Source organism: Bos indicus x Bos taurus, chromosome 2 (assembly GCF_003369695.1).
Source record: "Bos indicus x Bos taurus breed Angus x Brahman F1 hybrid chromosome 2, Bos_hybrid_MaternalHap_v2.0, whole genome shotgun sequence".
NCBI lineage: Eukaryota > Metazoa > Chordata > Mammalia > Artiodactyla > Bovidae > Bos > Bos indicus x Bos taurus.
Window position 1 is genome coordinate 97,518,473 of NC_040077.1, and position 18,990 is coordinate 97,537,462.

The following is an 18,990-nucleotide window of genomic DNA, read 5'->3' on the forward strand; positions in this document are numbered from 1 at the left end:
GAAAGACCTCTTCTCCTGCTTCATTTATTTACCATTTGTGTCCTGATAGGCTGAGATCTAATTTTGTATCTCTAAACTAGTCTTCTCTCCTGGCCTCTAGACCAACTTTTCAACTAGTTTCTCCAAACAGATAATCTATAGACATTTCAGATTTCCCCTGGAATGAGCTCTTGTCCTGATGTTCTGTATTTCAGATGATGGACCCATTCACATAAACTCAAAACCTAGGAGCTTCCTTTGATTACTCCTTCATCTTTACCTACACATTCTGCTAATCACAGAGTTCTGTTTTGTCTCCTAAGTATTTCTAACTTTTTTTTTATCCTTATTCACTCCATAACCCAAACTTTCATCATCTCTTCCTTGGACCTGTTACTTGGGCCATTGTCTAATTGAATTTACAGTCTCCTGGCTTGTCTTCTAAAATCCAACCTTAACACCAAAGTGATCTCTCTAAATGCAGATCTGACTGTATCACCAATATGCTTAAAGTAATTTGTTAATTTATCGCTATACAGAGGGTGAAACTCTAGATTCTTGGTGTGATAACTGGGGCCTCCATGTTTTGTGTTTTTTTGGCTACCTCTCCTGCCTATGAGCTCCAAATGCTTGAAGTCTCCCTGAGAATATAACGTGGTTTATTCCAAACCTGTTTTCATGCTGGTCATGTTACCTGGAATGCCCTCATAACCTACATTTCTGCCTAGAAAATTCCTACTCATTCTTTATGATTTCATTCAAGATCTAGGCTCCCCTCTTCTCTATCTGTATAATATTTTAAATGTATTTTTATTGTTATTTTTAGTTTATTTGTTATTCTTATCTCTTTGTGTGTCCATCTCTCCCACTAGATTCCAAATGGTTTGAGAATAGAAATTATCATTGTATCTGGGGTAGTTAACATTAATGTTTGTGCTTTGTAGATATTTAATAAATATTTGTTGAATGAATTAGTTTACTAATTAACAAATACATCTAAATGACTCATTCTTTTGTAGGACAGTGTATAATTCAATGGATTGTTATACTTTTAACTTAAAACTAGCTCAAATATTATATAAGAAAATTAATATTCAAATATTCTGTCAAGTATTATAATTTTAGGCCAAATTTAAATGATGACATGTGTTACAACTAAGGAATCCCTTTTAAATGTGCTGTCAGTATTTTCTTGATTTGATTATATTCACTTATTCCTTCAATAAATATTTATTGGATGCCTACTGAATGCTAGGCACTATTCAAAGTGCTGGAGAAACTGCAGGAAATTAAACAAAATACAAGCCCTCAAGGAGATTTTTATAAAATTCATATGTCTAAAGTAAACAACTTTAAAACAGAATTCAAAATAATAGTTGTTTAAGCAGATGTCTCTAAGCTACTAGAAAACACATTTAGAATTGCTTCATGTCATCACGGAAACAGATTTTCATTGCAAGCTAGAAAAGAAACTGTAATGTGGAAATGTTGATTTTTTGAATGCTTACACCTTCTGGTTTTTCTTAGAACCTTTCCAGACCATTCACCCCACAGCTATTTGAATGATAAAGAGCACCTTCTCCAACTACAGAGCTTCTGTTCATGTGTGCATATATCACACTGAGTGAGCCATTGAAGGGGATTCTAGAAGTGGAGTTAGCTTTCAGAGTTTATGCGTTCCTCCAGCTTAAAAGGATGTACAAAGGAACATATCTACATAAGAGTTGGCCATAGCTTCTGCAGGTATTTGGGTCTAAAGAATGATCAGATTGAGCTGGTGTTATTTGGAGAGTCTAATATATGTTCAGTTAATCAACAATTATGTATTGATATTCAAGGAAAAATACACGGAAGAAGATCTCAATTTATCTTCAAGAAATATACAGCCTAGCTGGAAGTATATCAAACAAAAAACAAAATAATGACAGTGACTGTCACTGAGTGGTAATTGTCACATTAAGAGAGCAGATGTTAAAAGCCAGGATGTCAGTTTAAGAGAACTCACTTCCTGTTGCCATGTCCATTGGAGTTTTGTGCCAAGATTACTTAGAAGAAACATGGAAGAGAACCCATCTCTGAAACTAAGAAATTATCAAAACCTGATGAATTGAGCATTCTACATTTCTGGAGATAAATCTGATATACTCTGCACACTGTTAATTCCTTGCTTGCTGGATCTAATACCTTACATGATACCAGGCAGTCTCCCCCATGATTATTTCAAAGGAAGAGGGATTCTTTCCCTTTAACTTTAGACCTGGCCATCTAGTTGTTTACTCAATAAGTCTAGTTGAAAGTCTAATAGACCTCTCAACCTTAACATGTCTAAAACTAGACTCCTGATATCCCCAGACTTGTTTCTTCTTCATCTTGCCCATCCTTATCAGTGACAAGGCCCAAGATCTTTGACATCTTTTTCTCCTACACTCCACCTCTAGTCTGGAGAAGGCAATGGCACCCCACTCCAGTACTCTTGCCTGGAAAACCCCATGGACGGAGGAGCCTGGTAGGCTGCAGTCCATGGGGTCTCTAAGAGTCGGACACGACTGAGCGGCTTCACTTTCACATTTCACTTTCATGCATTGGAGAAGGAAATGGCAACCCACTCCAGTGTTCTTGCTTGGAGAATCCCAGGGACGGGGGAGCCTGGTGGGCTGCCGTCTCCGGGGTCGCACAGAGTCAGACATGACTGAAGCGACTTAGCAGTAGCAGCAGCAGCCACCTCTAGTCAGTCAGCATCTGCCCTCTACTAATTTTATCCTCTACTAACCCCTTAGTCTAATGATCTTTCACCTACATGATAATAATAGCTTCCTAAATTCTCTGTCTCCACCCTTGCCCTTTCTCAAACTATTCTCAATAGCCTGGGTGATCCTATCAAAGCATATATCAAGTCATGTCATTCTACTACTCAAAATCCCTGCAGTGGCTTCTCATGTTACTCAGTAATTGCTGACGTGCTTACTAAACCAGTCAGTCCTAAAGGAAATTAGTCCTGAATATTCACTGGGAGGACTGATGCTGAAACTGAAACTCCAATACTTTGGCCACCTAATGCAAAGAACTGACTCATTTGAAAAGACCCTGATGCTGGGAAAGATTGAAGGCAGGAGAAGGGGATGACAGAAGATGAGTTGGTTGGATGGCATCACCGACTCGATGGACATGAGTTTGAGCAAGCTCTGGGAGTTGGTGATGGACAGGGAAACCTGGTGTGCTACAGTGCGTGGGGTGATAAACGGTTGGACACGACTGAGTGACTGAACTGAACTTGCTATGACCCATCAGGCTATATTATTTGAAACTCAATAATGTCCCTGATCTTATTTTTTCTACTCTTCTGTCATTCACTTGACTCCAGGCTCACGGTCTCTTGGCTGTTTCTTGACACATGAGACATACCTAGGACCCTTACACCTGCTGATCCCTTTTTATAAAATGCATTTTCAGGAAATAGCTACATGGCAGCTCCTTCATTTCATTCAGATCCTACTCCAAAATCACCTGCACAAGAAGGCCTTCCCTGGCCTTTCTGTCTAAAACATTGACACCTTGCCTGCCATTTTTCTCCTTCTGCTTTACTTCTCCTTTGCACTGGGGAGCAGAGATTTTTTTTGTATGCTTTGTTCCCTGTTGTATTCCAGAACCTCGAATAGGACCAGGTACACAGTAGGTGGTCTGTAAACATTTGTAGAATGACAGTTGAATGAATTTGACCAAATGCTTTATATGCTTTTCCAATATGGCCACTAGATGCTTCTCCATAATGAGTACCACTGTGGTGCCAGGATCTTGGTCTGTAGCTTAGAGACCCCTCTATACCAACACAGAGATTTATTCAGGGATTTCAGCTAGTCTTTCCAGTTGAGGCTTCCTTTGATAGTGAGCTGCATTGATTCACCATTTGCAGAATCCTTTTCTTCCCAACTTTTTCAATTTTTTGCTAGCTCTCGTTCTTCTAGATCAGTGGTTTTCAACCGTAGCTAACATGAGAGTCACTAGGGAGAACTTAAGCAAATCTCACAGTGATTCTAACTTAATTGGTCTGGTTAGGGGAAGAAGTGAGACCTGAGCCTCCTAGGTTTTAAAAGCTCCCTGGGTGATTATACTATATACAAGCCAGGGTTGCAAATCACCACCCTAAGTGAATTTCTGGGTCTCAGTTGTGCTCATTAATCTGCAGTCAGATTCTCTCTGCTTTCATGTCTATGTTGATTTGAGAGGCTGCATTGTTGAAAATGTAACCTCAGAGTGTTATATGTTTGTACTTACGCAACTGCATTTTAAACATCTCAGCCACTCAAAGTGGTGTAATGATGAAGCAGAGAATGTGCTTCCTGGCAGAGACTTTCAGTGGTAGGCAAATTAAATGAGTATGGGTTGTAAAGTCAGTACAATTCAGCAACTATTTATTGAGCACCTATTGTGCACCCAATGCCTAACACTGAATTTAGTATTGTGATGGTGACAGAGATTGTGGAGGAGAATGCTGGCTACATCTCTGCCCTCAGGGAATTAGATTGTTGAGAAGGCAACAAACAAAATAATATACTAAGAAGGGTCTAACTGTAGGTTACTGATTCCATGAAATGCAAGAACAAGAGATGGACTGGAGAATAGAAAGTCAAAATGGCCAGCATCTGAGGATATTTTGTCTGAGCCACCAGGGAAGCCCATGAGAGAGAAAGAGGACAATTAAATCATTAAGAGGGATAATATCAATATAAATAGCCATAAGTAAAGAGATCTGCCTAGGCCCTTGAAATGAAAAGGACTCAATGGGTGCTAGTAGAAAACAATAATTTGTATTTTGTGCTCTGTCCAAAGTTCCATTTTAATTAATTACTAATTTTGCTTAAAGGAGATCACCATGATTTTTGTAGTAATTATGATGATGGTGTGTGTGTGCTCAGTTGTGTCCAACTCTCTGCGGCCCCATGGACTGTAGCTCACCAGGCTCCTCTGTCTGTGGAATTTTCCAAGCAAGAATTCTGGAGAAGGTTGCCATTTCCACTTCTAGGGTAACTTCCCGACCTAGAGATCAACCTGAATTTCTCCTGTGTCTCCTACTTTGGCAAGCGGATTCTTTACCATTGCACAACCCATTATGATGATAATTTAAGCCTATTGATTTATCTGAGTGAGGAAGGAAGATCTTGAAGATCAGCCTACTTTGAAAATAATCTTATGAATGATATTCTTTTTTAATACAAGCTTAAAAAGTTACTTTCTGTTTGTAGTTATTACAAAATATTGGCAGTATTCCCCATGTTGCACAATACACCCTTGAACCTATCTTATACACAATAGTTTGTGCCACAAACTATTGGGTGAAAGATGTTAATTGTTGCATTGACTGTTCCCTTCAGCCAATTCTTGGACATAGATCTTCCTTCCCATCTTCTAGGAATCTGACCTCACATTTCGACTGGCCAGTGGACTTGTCATATGGCAGCCCATGTGGGAACACAGACAGCCTGAAGTCTCCGGCTTCACAGCACTGGTGAAGCCCATCAGGAACATCATTACAGGTTTGTGACTCAAACACCTAGTGTGATGGTCTCAGCATAAGTAGGAATGAAGGTGATGGGTGATTCACTCTTAAGAAACCAAGAGGAAGAAAATTCCTCCAAGGAGTTATCTAGGGGCCCCTGGGTGTAGGGTTCGTTTACATGATGAGAAACTCTAAACCAGGAGCACATGCTGTGGTATTACCAAAGTATGACTTTGGGTGAGTCATTCAAACTTCCTGTGCCTCCATTTCCTCATCTGTAACATGGGAGTTATAGGTATAACTCCCATATAAATATAGTGTAACAAGTACTTACAGGATTATGATGAAGAATAAATGAGCTGATATATGTAAAATTGCTTAGAAGAATGCCAAGCACATAGGAAATAAATAAGTGGCAGCCATTATTATTATTACATCTTAATCATAATTATGATGGATGGAGTAGCAGCTCCTTAACAATCTTGCTTTAGTGGAGGTTTGTTGTTGTTTGCTGTCAAAGCATTTCACTACTGGGATTGTCTAATGAAACAGTCCTATTGTCGAACTGTAGAAAGAGTACAACATGATAGCTTGAAAAGTGCCTGGAAAGTTCATGCTTCACCCCAGATCTTTTATCATGTATATAACCTAACCTCCCCCAAGTGCTTTCATTTCTTTAAAGTTTTAGTTGCTAAGTTGTGTCTGACTCTTTGCGACCGCATGGACTATAGCCTGCCAGGCTCCTCTGTCCATGGAGTTCTCCAGGCAAGAATACTGGAATGGATAGCCTATCCCTTTTCCAGCAGATCTTTCCAACCCAGGAATCGAACCAAGGTCTCCTGTGTTGCAGGCAGATTCTTTACCAACTGAGCTATCAGGGAAGCCCCAGATTCCTTGTTCCTTATCGTTTTCATCTGTAAAATGGGTCTGGTAATATACCATAAGCTATTATAGGGATTATTATAAGTATTAAATGAGTTGATACATGTGAAAACACTTAGAACTTGACAGATATTAGGTACTGTGTGTGCTCAGTCACTCGATCTTGTCTGACTCTTTGCGACCACATAGACTGCAGCCCAATAGAATCCTCTGTCCATGGGATTTCCCAGGCAAGAATACTGGAGTGGATTGCCATTTCCTACTCCAGGGGATTTTCTCACCCAGGGATTGAACCCACATCTCCTGTGTATCCTGCATTGGCAGGCTGATTCTTTACCACTGAGTTATCTGGGAAGCTCATGTTAGGTACTATGTAGATATTAACTGTTATAATTTTCAGTATGGCTAATTTTTTTAGCACCTTAGCCTATCGAGTTGGACTGAATAGATGAAGAAATCTATATTGATAACCTAAAAATGCAAAGATTTTTTCATTGGTTGTTTGATTTCTCTTACAATACATGCTATTAAATGTCTTCTTTCAAGGTTTTAACCATCTATTAAAATGGGTTTTTGATTCAAAAAAAAGATGAACTTCCCTGATGGCTCAGATGGTAAAGAATCTGCCTGCAGTGCAAGAGACCCAGGTTCGATCCCTGAGTCAGGAAGATCCCCTGGAGGAAGAAATGGCAACCCACTCCAGTATTCTTGCCTGGAGAGTTCCATGGACAGAGGAGCCTTGTGGGTTACAGTCCATGGGGTTGAAAAGAGGTGGACACAACTGAACACGCATGCACACATTGAAACATATATGTTACCATATGTAAAAAACAAAAGAAAAAAGGAAATAAAATACCTTACATAACTTATATAAACTTATAAAATTTGTGATGGGATTTCATCCGTATTTGCAGCTAAGAGAAGCTCTCCTATCAATAGTCAAAGTCAGACCTGTGAATCACCAAATCAAGACACAAGACACCGAGAGGTGAGTATATTATAACCATGAGAAGAAAGGTAGATATTCCTTGAACATGGCGAGGTTTGAAGGGTAGGATTTGACCAGTGCTTTATCTCAGTAGCTAGCAGGTAACGCTTAATAAATGTTAGTTATCATTATTCATTCCACATTAAAGTATCTTGTTCTCAATTACTGAATCTCCTAATATTTGCTAGGCAACCCTAATATAAGTAAAATAATACTACAGCAGGTGTGGAGGAGGAAGTAGAGAGGAGGCTTAAGACGCAGTCCTACCCCTAAGGAAACTAAAGTTTAAAGACAAATCCACATGAAACAGAAGATGTGTAATGAAACAGTATAAAGTAAATTCACCATGCACTACTTGATTCAGAAAAGAAAGAAATGAAGGCCAGAGTAGTTCAAAGTCACATAGAAATGCATACCATCATTAATTTAATATGTGTTAGATGACCTGCTTTGTCTTTCAGTTCAACATGTGGAAAATACAGTTTACCGTTATCCATCAAAATTGAATCCTCTTTCCAACTCATGCATTATTGCCAGGATTATTATTATTATGCATTATCATCATCCTTTTTACCCTCAAAACTGAAAATGTTAACATCTTAGTATGTCTCCTACAGAACAATTGCTAAGTATAGACACTGTGATTTATATGCTGCTGCTACTGCTGCCGGAGAAGGCAATGGAAGCCCACTCCAGTACTCTTGCCTGGAAAATCCCGTGGACGGAGAAGTCTGCTGCTGCTGCTGCTCCTGTTACTAAGTCACTTCAGTCGTGTCCGACTCTGTGCGACCCCAGAGACGGCAGCCCACCGGGCTCCCCCGTCCCTGGGATTCTCCAGGCAAGAACACTGGAGTGGGTTGCCATTTCCTTCTCCAGTGCATGAAAGTGAAAAGTGAAAGTGAAGTCGCTCAGTCGTGTCCGACTCTTAGCGACCCCACGGACTGCAGCCTACCAGACTCCTCAGTCAATGGGATTTTCCAGGCAAGAGTACTGGAGTGGGGTGCCATTGCCTTCTCCAGTGATTTAAATGCTATATTTCATCTATTCTCAGATGTAAATTTTTTCACTTTTAACACATTTGAAATATAGTGTATTTTTCATGATCTTACATCTTACATCTTACATCTCTTACATCTCTCTGCCTGGTAGAAATCTTGTTGTGATTGTCATTCTTGTGCAGCAAAATGTGATCATTTCAGCATCTAAGTTTGCAGTATAAGGGTCAGTAGCTTAGGAGAATATCAGAGGGGATAGTGGAACACTCTTTTAAGAAATAACACTCTTGATGGAGCATAAGTTATTCTATAGGAAAAATATATGTCAACAGCTCTGAGTTGAAATTTATAAATGTTAAAACATTTTAGGAATACCTACACCAATTTATTTCACTTATATTTTCCTTTTTACATATACATGGGATATATTTATACTTCTCAAGAGGCTCAGTGGTAAAGAATCCACCTGCCAATGCAGGATATACAGGAGATGTAGATTCGATCCCTGGGTTTGGAAGATACCCTGGAGAAGGAAATGGTAACCCACTCCAGTATTCTTGCCTGGAAAATTCCATGGACAGAGGAGCCTGGTGGATTACAGTCTGTAGGGTCGCAAAGAGTCACACAAAAACTGAGTGTGCACATGCATGGGGTGGATATATGATCAAAAGGTCTGCATAAATAAGGCTAAGTAGACCTTTTTAATAACTATAAAATAAAAAGTCCTCACTACTAAGAACTTAACAGAATTTTTTTAGATCATACATAAAATAATGGTGTCTTATAACTGAAGACATCTTAGATACAGTGAAATACATAAATTCAACATTTCAGTCTTTTTAATCCTCTCCATTTGATTTCTTGCTGAGTTATATTGTTTTCTTTTCATTCTGTTGCTCAGATGTGTACTGCTATCTTCTAAATCTAGGTCTTCCTATGTAGATTGCAGCTGAAATGACCTGATTGGATTTTCTACTTCTAGCCTCTCCTGCTTCATATAAATGTCGTTCATAATGCCTGATTATTCTTCCTAATGCATCATTTATTTATTAGCTCATCATTCCACAGAGGCTCATTATATACGAGGCACTGTCCTTTTATTGCATCCTTTCCTCCTTAGGTGCCTTTAGTGGGTCCCCTCACCTCAAGACCAAACTCCTCCTCCTGGTTCTCTGTGCCTTCCACCACCTAGCATCATCCTTCTTAGGTGACCTCAATTATTCCTTTAGTTAGTAAAGCGCTGCTCCCAGGATGCAGGGCTTGCAACATTAGCCTCTGAGGCTTTGCTCAGACAGTTCCCTTATACTGGATTGCTCTCTTTCCTCCCTTTACCTATCTAAATTGTATCTTTAGGGACCAATTTAGACCTTGATTCCCCATGAACTCTTATCTAGTTGCTTTAACCTTCACTGTCCAATATGACAGCCACCAGGTCCATTTGGCTACTGAGCACTTGAAATATGACTATTTTGAATTGATCGAATGGTGTTAAGTGTAAAATGTACACCATATTTTGAAGAAAATGTAAATATCTTAGTAATATTTATATTGATGACAAGTTGAAATTAAAATTTTGGATTAAACAGAATATAGAGTTAAATTTTTAATTTTGTCTATTTCATTTTATTTTAAAAATAAGATACGTGTCTCCTATTTATGGCTTGCATTGTACTCCTATTGGACATGATGCTATAATCTTTATCTGTTTTAAAATTTAGCTGTAAGTTCTTGATTTCAAGGCCAGATTCATCTAATATATTTTTATCGCCAAAGCATCTAACATGAAACATACATAGTATGTTCTTGCTAAAGGATTCTTTGATCAAATTCAGAAGACTTACTTTATCAAATTTCTAGCTGTATTCTATTCGCTCTATGCATCATGGTTGAACAATACTTTCTTATTTTACATATGAAAATACAACGGAAGTTGTAAGGGGTTAAAATACTATGATCAGTTTTTGTGGGTATATCTTTTAGCAAAGAAATTTATCTGTAATACTGACGGGAAAATATCTCACATTGGGCAGAATTATATTTATTAGATAAATGTAATTAAAGTAAGCTACTCTGTCAATAAAGTGAAATGAATTTGTGCTTACAAATAAGGGTTATTGTATTCATTTGGGAGAAATGTCTTCCATCTCCCCTCTGATGAATGATGAAAAAATCTGAGCCCTGCACTTTCATGTCCATGCTTTGGCTTTGATTTGATTAGCTGTTTTTCACTTACCCTTGTTTTCTGCCTCATGCCTCTATTCCATTCACTTCAGTACTGACATATCTTTGATGAATTATTGGTTTGTAGCTCTTCTTCTGCAGACACTGGATATGGAGGTGAAAAGAGAAAAGAATCAAGGGCAAAATGAAATAAAGGACATAAAAGTACTTAGGCTAAAAGGCTTCTCATGATACAGGGGCTCTTTAGAAGCCTGTTTCTGTTCCTTCTTAGATGAAGGCAAAATCCCTTTGTCTATATTTATTTATGCTGCAATTTCTTTTAATTTAAAAAACAATGTATGTACAATAATATGATAATTCTGGAAGATATTCCTGAAGGAAAAAAAAAAAAAAAAACACTAATCTACTATCTCCAACCCCAAAAGGGACTCCAAGTGGTCTGTGAAACTTTCCAGTCAGATTCCATCTCACCCAAGGCCACTATTTCCGGCTGCCACCGAGGAAACTCCCTTGATGGAAGTCTGTCCTCCCAAACTTCCCAGGAAAGAGGACCATCGCACTCCAGGTACATGACGGCAATATGATGGACAAAAATGTATTTCCAGATCCTCAAAACTAAATATGAATTTCCAGCTACTCGTATAGCCTCTCTGTCTCTTAAAATGTGTAAATGTATGATATATGTATACATATTCTGGGTCAGAGTATAATTACGTGAATACGTCTATAACTAGCTGGCCATATTCTTAAATAGCTCATTTAAACACATTCAGGCAGGCGTGGTAAGACATGATTTAATGAGATGTCTGAATTGAATTTTAAGTATTTAAAAGTGGAATGATGCTACCAAAAACTTATGTTGCAGGAACGTGAAAGGATCCGCTTTAATGTATAAAAATACTTCATACTAGCAGATCCTTGTATTAAGAATGGGTGCCTCTAAAGTACGCATAGAGCATTTGGGAATCTATTCTTTGTGAACATTCCAAAGCTGCCTCTGTTAGCTGGTGTCATAGTGAATTTGCTTACCAATGCCTTCTCTAGGAACAAACATTAGTCCACTTCTTCCTGCTCTCTGATGAAATTAAGGAAACCTGGATTCATGAGGTTTGCCTTTGTGCCCATCTATAAACTCCACCTAGCAGGAGAGGAGACCATTTGTATATACCTGTTTTCAAATAAGGTTACAGTCTAATGGATAGTGTTTTAAAAGGTGGTATGTTTAAAATAGCTTTATTGAAGTATAATTTATATACCATAAAATTCACCCTTTTAAGTGTACAATTTAATGGTTTTAAGCAAATTTCCAAAATTCTGCAACTATCAACACACTTCAATTTCAGAACACTTTTATAACCCCCCAAAATATCCCCTCTGTCCATTTCAGTCACTCCCGTTCCCACACCCTGATCTAGATGGTCTCTTAACATGCTTTTTGTCTATATATGGTTGCAATTCTGGATACTCCATATAAGTGGAATCATACCATGTGTGGTCTTTTAAAAGCATTTGACTTCTTTGCTTTAGCGTGGTGTTTTAGATCATTGCATATGTCAATAGTTTATTCTCCTTTATTGCTGTAATGTATCCATACAACAATATTCTGTTATTTGGATATACTACATTTTGTTTACTCATGCATCAGCTGATGGATGTCTGGGTTGTTTATAACTTTTTGTCTATGGTGAATAATACTTTGATGAACATTCGTATATAAATTTTTGGATGAGCATATGTTTTTAATTCCATTGGATAGACACCTGGAATGAAATTGTTGGGTTGTATGACTCATTGGAAAAGACTCTGATGCTGGGAGGGATTGGGGGCAGGAGGAGAAGGGGACGACAGAGGATGAGATGGCTGGATGGCATCACTGACTCAAAGGACGTGAGTCTGAGTGAACTCCGGGAGTTGGTGCTGGACAGGGAGGCCTGGCGTGCTGCGATTCATGGGGTCGCAAAGAGTTGGACATGACTGAGCGACTGAACTGAACTGAACTGATGGTAAATTTAATATTTTTTTGAGAACTATAAAACTGTTTTGCAAAATGTCTATAACATTTTACCTTCCCACCAGAAATGTCTGGGGATTCATTTATCTCTATATCCTTGACAGAATGTGTTATTGTTGTTTTATTATAGCCTTTCTAGTGGGTGTGATGTGGGATCTGACTGTGGTTTTAATTTATATTTTCCTAGTGAGCAATGATGTTAAGTATATTTTCATGTCTTTATAAGCTATTTGGGTATCTTCTTAGGTGAAATATCTATTTAAACATTTTGCCCAAGTTTTAACTGGGTCATTTGTCCTCTTATTATTGAACTGTAAGAGTTTTTATGTATTCTGAATACATATTCAGAATGTCCTTATACCTCTCCCCACCCTGGAAAAAGATCCATAAATATTTCCTCTCAGTATTAACTTGCCTTTTTGTTCTAAAATGATTTACCTTCTTCTGGCTCCAGACAGATAAAAGAGAGTAAATGCATAAATAAATTATTTTCAGTTTACTCTAAGTATAAGAAGGCAAATAAGGACAGGATGGGCTCTTTCTCTTAGAGATCTAAATAATATGGAGGAAATGGCCTCAGAAAGATCTGGGAAGAGCAATCCAGGCAGAGGAAACAAGCCTAAAGGCTTCGAAGTGGGAACAAGTTCAGTGTATTCCAGGAATGGAAGGAAGGCCAGTGTGACCAGGGGCTATTGATGAGCAAGTGGGCAAGGTGAGGGAATCAAGCCAGAGAGGCCATAAGGAGTCAGATCACAGAGCAGCCCGGAAGCCATGGTAAGAAATTTGAATTTTGCTCCAGGTGTGATGAAAAGTCATTAGAGTTGTTTGAGCAGTAGAGTGTAATGTCACTGAATTATACCTCTTAAAGATCACTCCAGATGGTTTATGAAAATAGACTTGGAAAGAAAAGCAGACACAGAGATTAGTTAGGAGACACTTTCCATGGTCCGGGTGGGAGAAGAGGTGGCTTGGTTAGGGTGGAGGTAGTAAGGGTAGAAAGGCTGAGATTAGGCTGTAATTAGGATATATTTAAAATAGAGCTGCAATGACTAGATGTGAAGAGTGAGAAAAAGGAAAGAATCAAGCATAACTTAAGTTTATGACTTGAATAACTCTGTGAGTAGTTATGAAAAGGACATCTTTTTTGGGTGTTAGTTCTAAAAGGTCTTGTAGGTCTTCATAGAACTGTTCAACTTCAGCTTCTTCAGCGTTACTGGTTGGGGCATAGACTTGGATTACTATGATATTGAATGGTTTGCCTTGGAAACAAACAGAGATCATTCTGTCATTTTTGAGATTGCATCCAAGTACTGCATTTCGAACTCTTTTGTTGACCATGATGGCTACTCCATTTCTTCTGAGGGATTCCTGCCCGCAGTAGTAGACATAATGGTCATCTGAGTTAAATTCACCCATTCCAGTCCATTTTAGTTTGCTGATTCCTAGAATGTCGACATTCACTCTTGCCATCTCGTTTGACCACTTCCAATTTGCCTTGATTCATGGACCTGACATTCCAGGTTCCTATGCAATATTGCTCTTTACAGCATCAGACCTTGCTTCTATCACCAATCACATCCACAACTGGGTATTGTTTTTGCTTTGGCTCCATCCCTTCGTTCTTTCTGGCATTACTTCTCCACTGATCTCCAGTAGCATATTGAGCACCTACTGACCTGGGGAGTTCCTCTTTCAGTATCCTATCATTTTGCCTTTTCATACTGTTCATGGGGTTCTCAAGACAAGAATACCGAAGTGGTTTGCCATTCCCTTCTCCAGTGGACCATATTCTGTCAGACCTCTCCACCATGATCCTCCCGTCTTGGGTGGCCCCACGGGCATGGCTTAGTTTCATCGAGTTAGACAAGGCTGTGGTCCTAGTGTGATTAGATTGACTAGTTTTCTATGAGTATGGGTTCAGTGTGTCTGCCCTCTGATGCCCTCTTGCAACACCTACCATCTTGGGTTTTTCTTACCTTGGGCATGGGGTATCTCTTCACGGCTGCTCCAGCAAAGCGCAGCTGCTGCTCTTTTCCTAGGATGAGGGGTATCTCCTCACCACCGCCCCTTCTAACCTTGAAAGTGGAGTAGCTCCTCTAGGCCCTCCTGCGCCCTTGCAGCCACTGCTCTTTGGAGGTGGGGTTGCTCCTCCCGGCTGTGATCCCTGGCCTCGGGTGTGGGGTAGTTCCTCCTGGCCGCTGCCCCTGGCCTCAGATGCAGGGTAGCTCCTCCCAGCCTCTGCCCCTGACCTCAGACGTCGGGTAGCCACCTGCGCTAAATGCGCCGGTTGCAGCCGTCCGCGCTTAATGCAATGGTTGCAGCCGCCCAATAGGGGACTGAAATGCAAAAGTAGGAAGTCAAGAAACACCTGGAGTAACAGGCAAATTTGGCCTTGGAATACAGAATGAAGCAGGGCAAAGACTAATAGAGTTTTGCCAAGAAAATGCACTGGTCATAGCAAACATCCTCTTCCAACAACACAAGAGAAGACTCTACACATGGACATCACCAGATGGTCAACACAGAAATCAGATTGATTATATTCTTTGCAGCCAAAGATGGAGAAGCTCTACACAGTCAACAAAAACAAGACCAGAAGGTGACTGTGGCTCAGATCATGAACTCCTTATTGCCAAATTCAGACTGAAATTGAAGAAAGTAGGGAAAACCACTAGACCATTCAGGTATGACCTAAATCAAATCCCTTATGATTATACAGTGGAAGTGAGAAATAGATTTAAGGGCCTAGATCTGATAGAGTGCCTGATGAACTATGGACGGAGGTTCGTGACATTGTACAGGAGACAGGGATCAAGACCATCCCCATGGAAAAGAAATGCAAAAAAGCAAAATGGCTGTCTTGGGAGGCCTTACAAATAGCTGTGAAAAGAAGAGAAGCGAAAAGCAAAGAAGAAAAGGAAAGATATAGGCATCTGAATGCAGATTCCAAAGAATAGCAAGGAGAGCTAAGAAAGCCTTCCTCAGCGATCAGTGCAAAGAAATAGAGGAAAACAACAGAATGGGAAAGATTAGAGATCTCTTCAAGAAAATTAAAGATACCAAGGGAACATTTCATGCAAAGATGGGCTCGATAAAGGACAGAAATGGTATGGACCAAACAGAAGCTGAAGATATTAAGAAGAGATGGCAAGAATACACAGAAGAACTGTACAAAAAAGATCTTCACAACCCAGATAATCACGATGGTGTGATCACTGACCTAGAGCCAGACATCCTGGAATGTGAAGTCAAGTGGGCCTTGGAAAGCATCACTACGAACAAAGCTAGTGGAGGCGATGGAATTCCAGTTGAGCTATTTCAAATGCTGAAAGATGATGCTGTGAAAGTGCTGCACTCAATATGCCAGCAAATTTGGAACACTCAGCAGTGGCCACAGGACTGGAAAAGGTCAATTTTCATTCCAATCCCAAAGAAAGGCAATGCCAAAGAATGCTCAAACTACTGCACAATTGCACTCATCTCACACGCTAGTAAAGTAATGCTCAAAATTCTCCAAGCCATGCTTTAGCAATACCTGAACCGTGAACTTCCAGATGTTCAAGCTGGTTTTAGAAAAGGCAGAGACCAAATTGCCAACATCCACTGGATCATCAAAAAAGCAAGAGAGTTCCAGAAAAACATGTATTTCTGCTTTATTGACTATGCCAAAGCCTTTGACTATGTGGATCACAAGAAACTGTGGAAAATTCTGAAAGAGATGGGAATACCAGACCACCTGACCTGCCTCTTGAGAAATCTGTATGCAGGTCAGGAAGCAACAGTTAGAACTGGACATGGAACAACAGACTGGTTCCAATTGAGAAAGCGGTACATCAAGGCTGTATATTGTTACCCTGCTTAATAACTTATATGCAGAGTACATCATGAGAAATACTAGGCTGGATGAAACACAAGCTGGAATCAAGATTGCTGGGAGAAATATCAATAACCTCAGATATGCAGATGACACCACCCTTATGGCAGAAAGTGAAGAGGAACTAAAAAGCCTCTTGATGAAGGTGAAAGAGGAGAGTGAAAAAGTTGGCTAAAAACTCAACATTCAGAAAACTAAGATCATGGCATCTGGTCCCATCACTTCATGGGAAATAGATGGGGAAACAGTGGAAACAGTGTCAAACGTTATTTTTCTGGGCTCCAAAATCACTGCAGATGGTGACTGCAGCCATGAAATTAAAAGACGCTTACTCCTTGGAAGAAAAGTTATGACCAACCTAAATAGCATATTGAAAAGCAGAGACATTACTTTGCCAACAAAGGTCCGTCTAGTCAAGGCTATGGTTTTACCTGTGGTCATGTATGGATGTGAGAGTTGGACTGTGAAGAAAGCTGAGTGCTGAAGAATTGATGCTTTTGAACTGTGGTGTTGGAGAAGACTCTTGAGAGTCCCTTGGACTGTGAGGAGATCCATCCAGTCCATTCTGAAGGAGATGAGCCCTGGGATTTCTTTAGAAGGAATGATGCTAAAGCTGAAACTCCAGTACTTTGGCCGTCTCATGCAAAGAGTTGACTCATTGGAAAAGACTCTGATGCTGGGAGGGATTGGGGGCAGGAGGAGAAGGGGATGACAGAGTATGAGATGGCTGGATGGCATCATTGACTCAATGGACGTGAGTCTGGGTGAACTCCGGGAGTTGGTGATGGACAGGGAGGACTGGCGTGCTGCGATTCATGGGGTCGTAAAGAGTCAGACATGACTGAGCGACTGGACTGAACTGAACTGAACTGAACTGTGAGTAGTTATTAAATTTATGGCATGAGGAAGACTGAGAAAAATCATGTATGAAAGTATTCTGAACCTGCTTCCTTCTACCTATGTCTGTGGCCCCCACCATATTGTCCAAGCCACTCATCACCTCCTTCCTAGAGTCCTGCAACAGCCTGCTTATTAGTCTCTTATTTACTCTTGTAACTGCCCAATAAAGGATATACAGAGTCATGAAAAAACTTAATCATGCCACTCCCATACTTTAACTTTTTCAATGGCTGCCCACTGCTATCAAGATAAAATGCAAAATCCTTGAAATACCCCTCAAAGCTCCACATTATCTGGCTGGTATCAAGGTCTCCTGTCTGACATCAGGCAATTACTCACATCCTATCACTAGACTCCAATGTCTTTTGAGTTCTTCACATGCAGTGTACTTCCTCTTAGCTCTGAGATTTGGAGTATGTTATCCCATCTGCCTGGATGGTTCTTCCTTCTCTCTTTACTTAACCAGCTCCTCCTTCTTCAAGACTCAATTTAAATATTATTTCCTTACTTCCTAGAGAAGCTTTGGCAAATTTTAAATCTGATCACAGAACTCTTGTGTTCTCTTACAGTACAACTGGCAACCATAATTCCAAGACCTGTGTTGTCTAATAAATTAGACAACAACTAATAGATTAGTTGTCTAATAGTTATCTCCTTCACTAGACTGTAAAATGCATGAGCAGAGGGACCAAATCTCTTTTATTCATTGCTCTATCTCTAGTGCCTGGCACATGGCCTTAATGAAGGGCACTGGATAAGTAAATAAATTTAATCTTCACAACAGCCACACGAAGAAGACACTTCTTATTTTAAAGATGAGGAACTGAAGCATAAAGAGATTATATGATTCATTCAAGGACACACAGCTAGAAAGCAGAAGATCTAAATTTGAGCTCAGTCTAGACAGTTCCATGGTCTACACTCTTCACTACTCTTCCACAAGGAGACAGGTATTTAGGTGGAGCACAGAGGTTCCTATAGAAACCTACCCATCTTCTTAATATGTTTTAATGGAAGCCTCTTTTCTTTTTGACCCCTCATTAAATTAAAGGAGGAAGTGTTGTGGTTATTTGCCATAATTGGTCATTTTGGGGAACAAATGCTTAACATCACTTTCCCCTGACCTCTCCCACTAGACCTGAAACTTAGTCCATATTTGGTTCTGACCTAATTGAATCTTTCAGCACTTTAACCCCCATGGGCACTCTATCCTTCCTGTCACTTCCTCCTCTTCTTTTGCATGTTATACTGGTTTCTTTCCCCTTACCTTTCAAGCTGAATCTTTGTAGACTTTTCCTTTGGCTTCGCCTCCATGGCCCTTTTCTTTCTGTTGGTGTTTCCCTCTCCTCCCACATTCTCCCTCTGAGCAGTCTTATTTGCTGCCATAGTGTCAGTCACTCACTCTATGTTGATGACCCTCAAACCTTTACATCTCACCTAGACAACTCTTTAAAGCTCCAAACCCATGTAATCAAGACTGATAGAAAGCTCTTCCTGTTCCTCCCAGGTACCTCAAACTCTGTCTGAAACCAAATGCATCCTCCTGCCTTCTGTATTTCAGTAGATGGTACCACTATCAACCCAGACATTCTAGTCAATAGTGTGAAGTTTGCTGCTGCTGCTGCTGCTGCTAAGTCGCTTCATTCGTGTCCGACTCCGTGCAGCCGCATAGATGGCAGCCCACCA

The 18,990-nt window shown here is 39.9% G+C and overlaps 1 protein-coding gene across 14 annotated transcripts in view; it reads left to right on the forward strand.

Annotated features, from left to right (window-relative positions):
* The window catches only part of UNC80 (unc-80 homolog, NALCN channel complex subunit), a 230,194-nt gene that overhangs the window by 9,809 nt on the left and 201,395 nt on the right, over positions 1-18,990 (forward strand). For all 14 annotated transcript variants that reach the window (XM_027566280.1, XM_027566179.1, XM_027566218.1 and 11 more), the window contains exons 5-7: positions 5,387-5,510; positions 7,270-7,343; positions 10,945-11,084. In XM_027566280.1, coding sequence (XP_027422081.1) covers positions 5,387-5,510; positions 7,270-7,343; positions 10,945-11,084 — 338 coding nt within the window. The remainder of the gene's footprint in view (positions 1-5,386; positions 5,511-7,269; positions 7,344-10,944; positions 11,085-18,990) is intronic.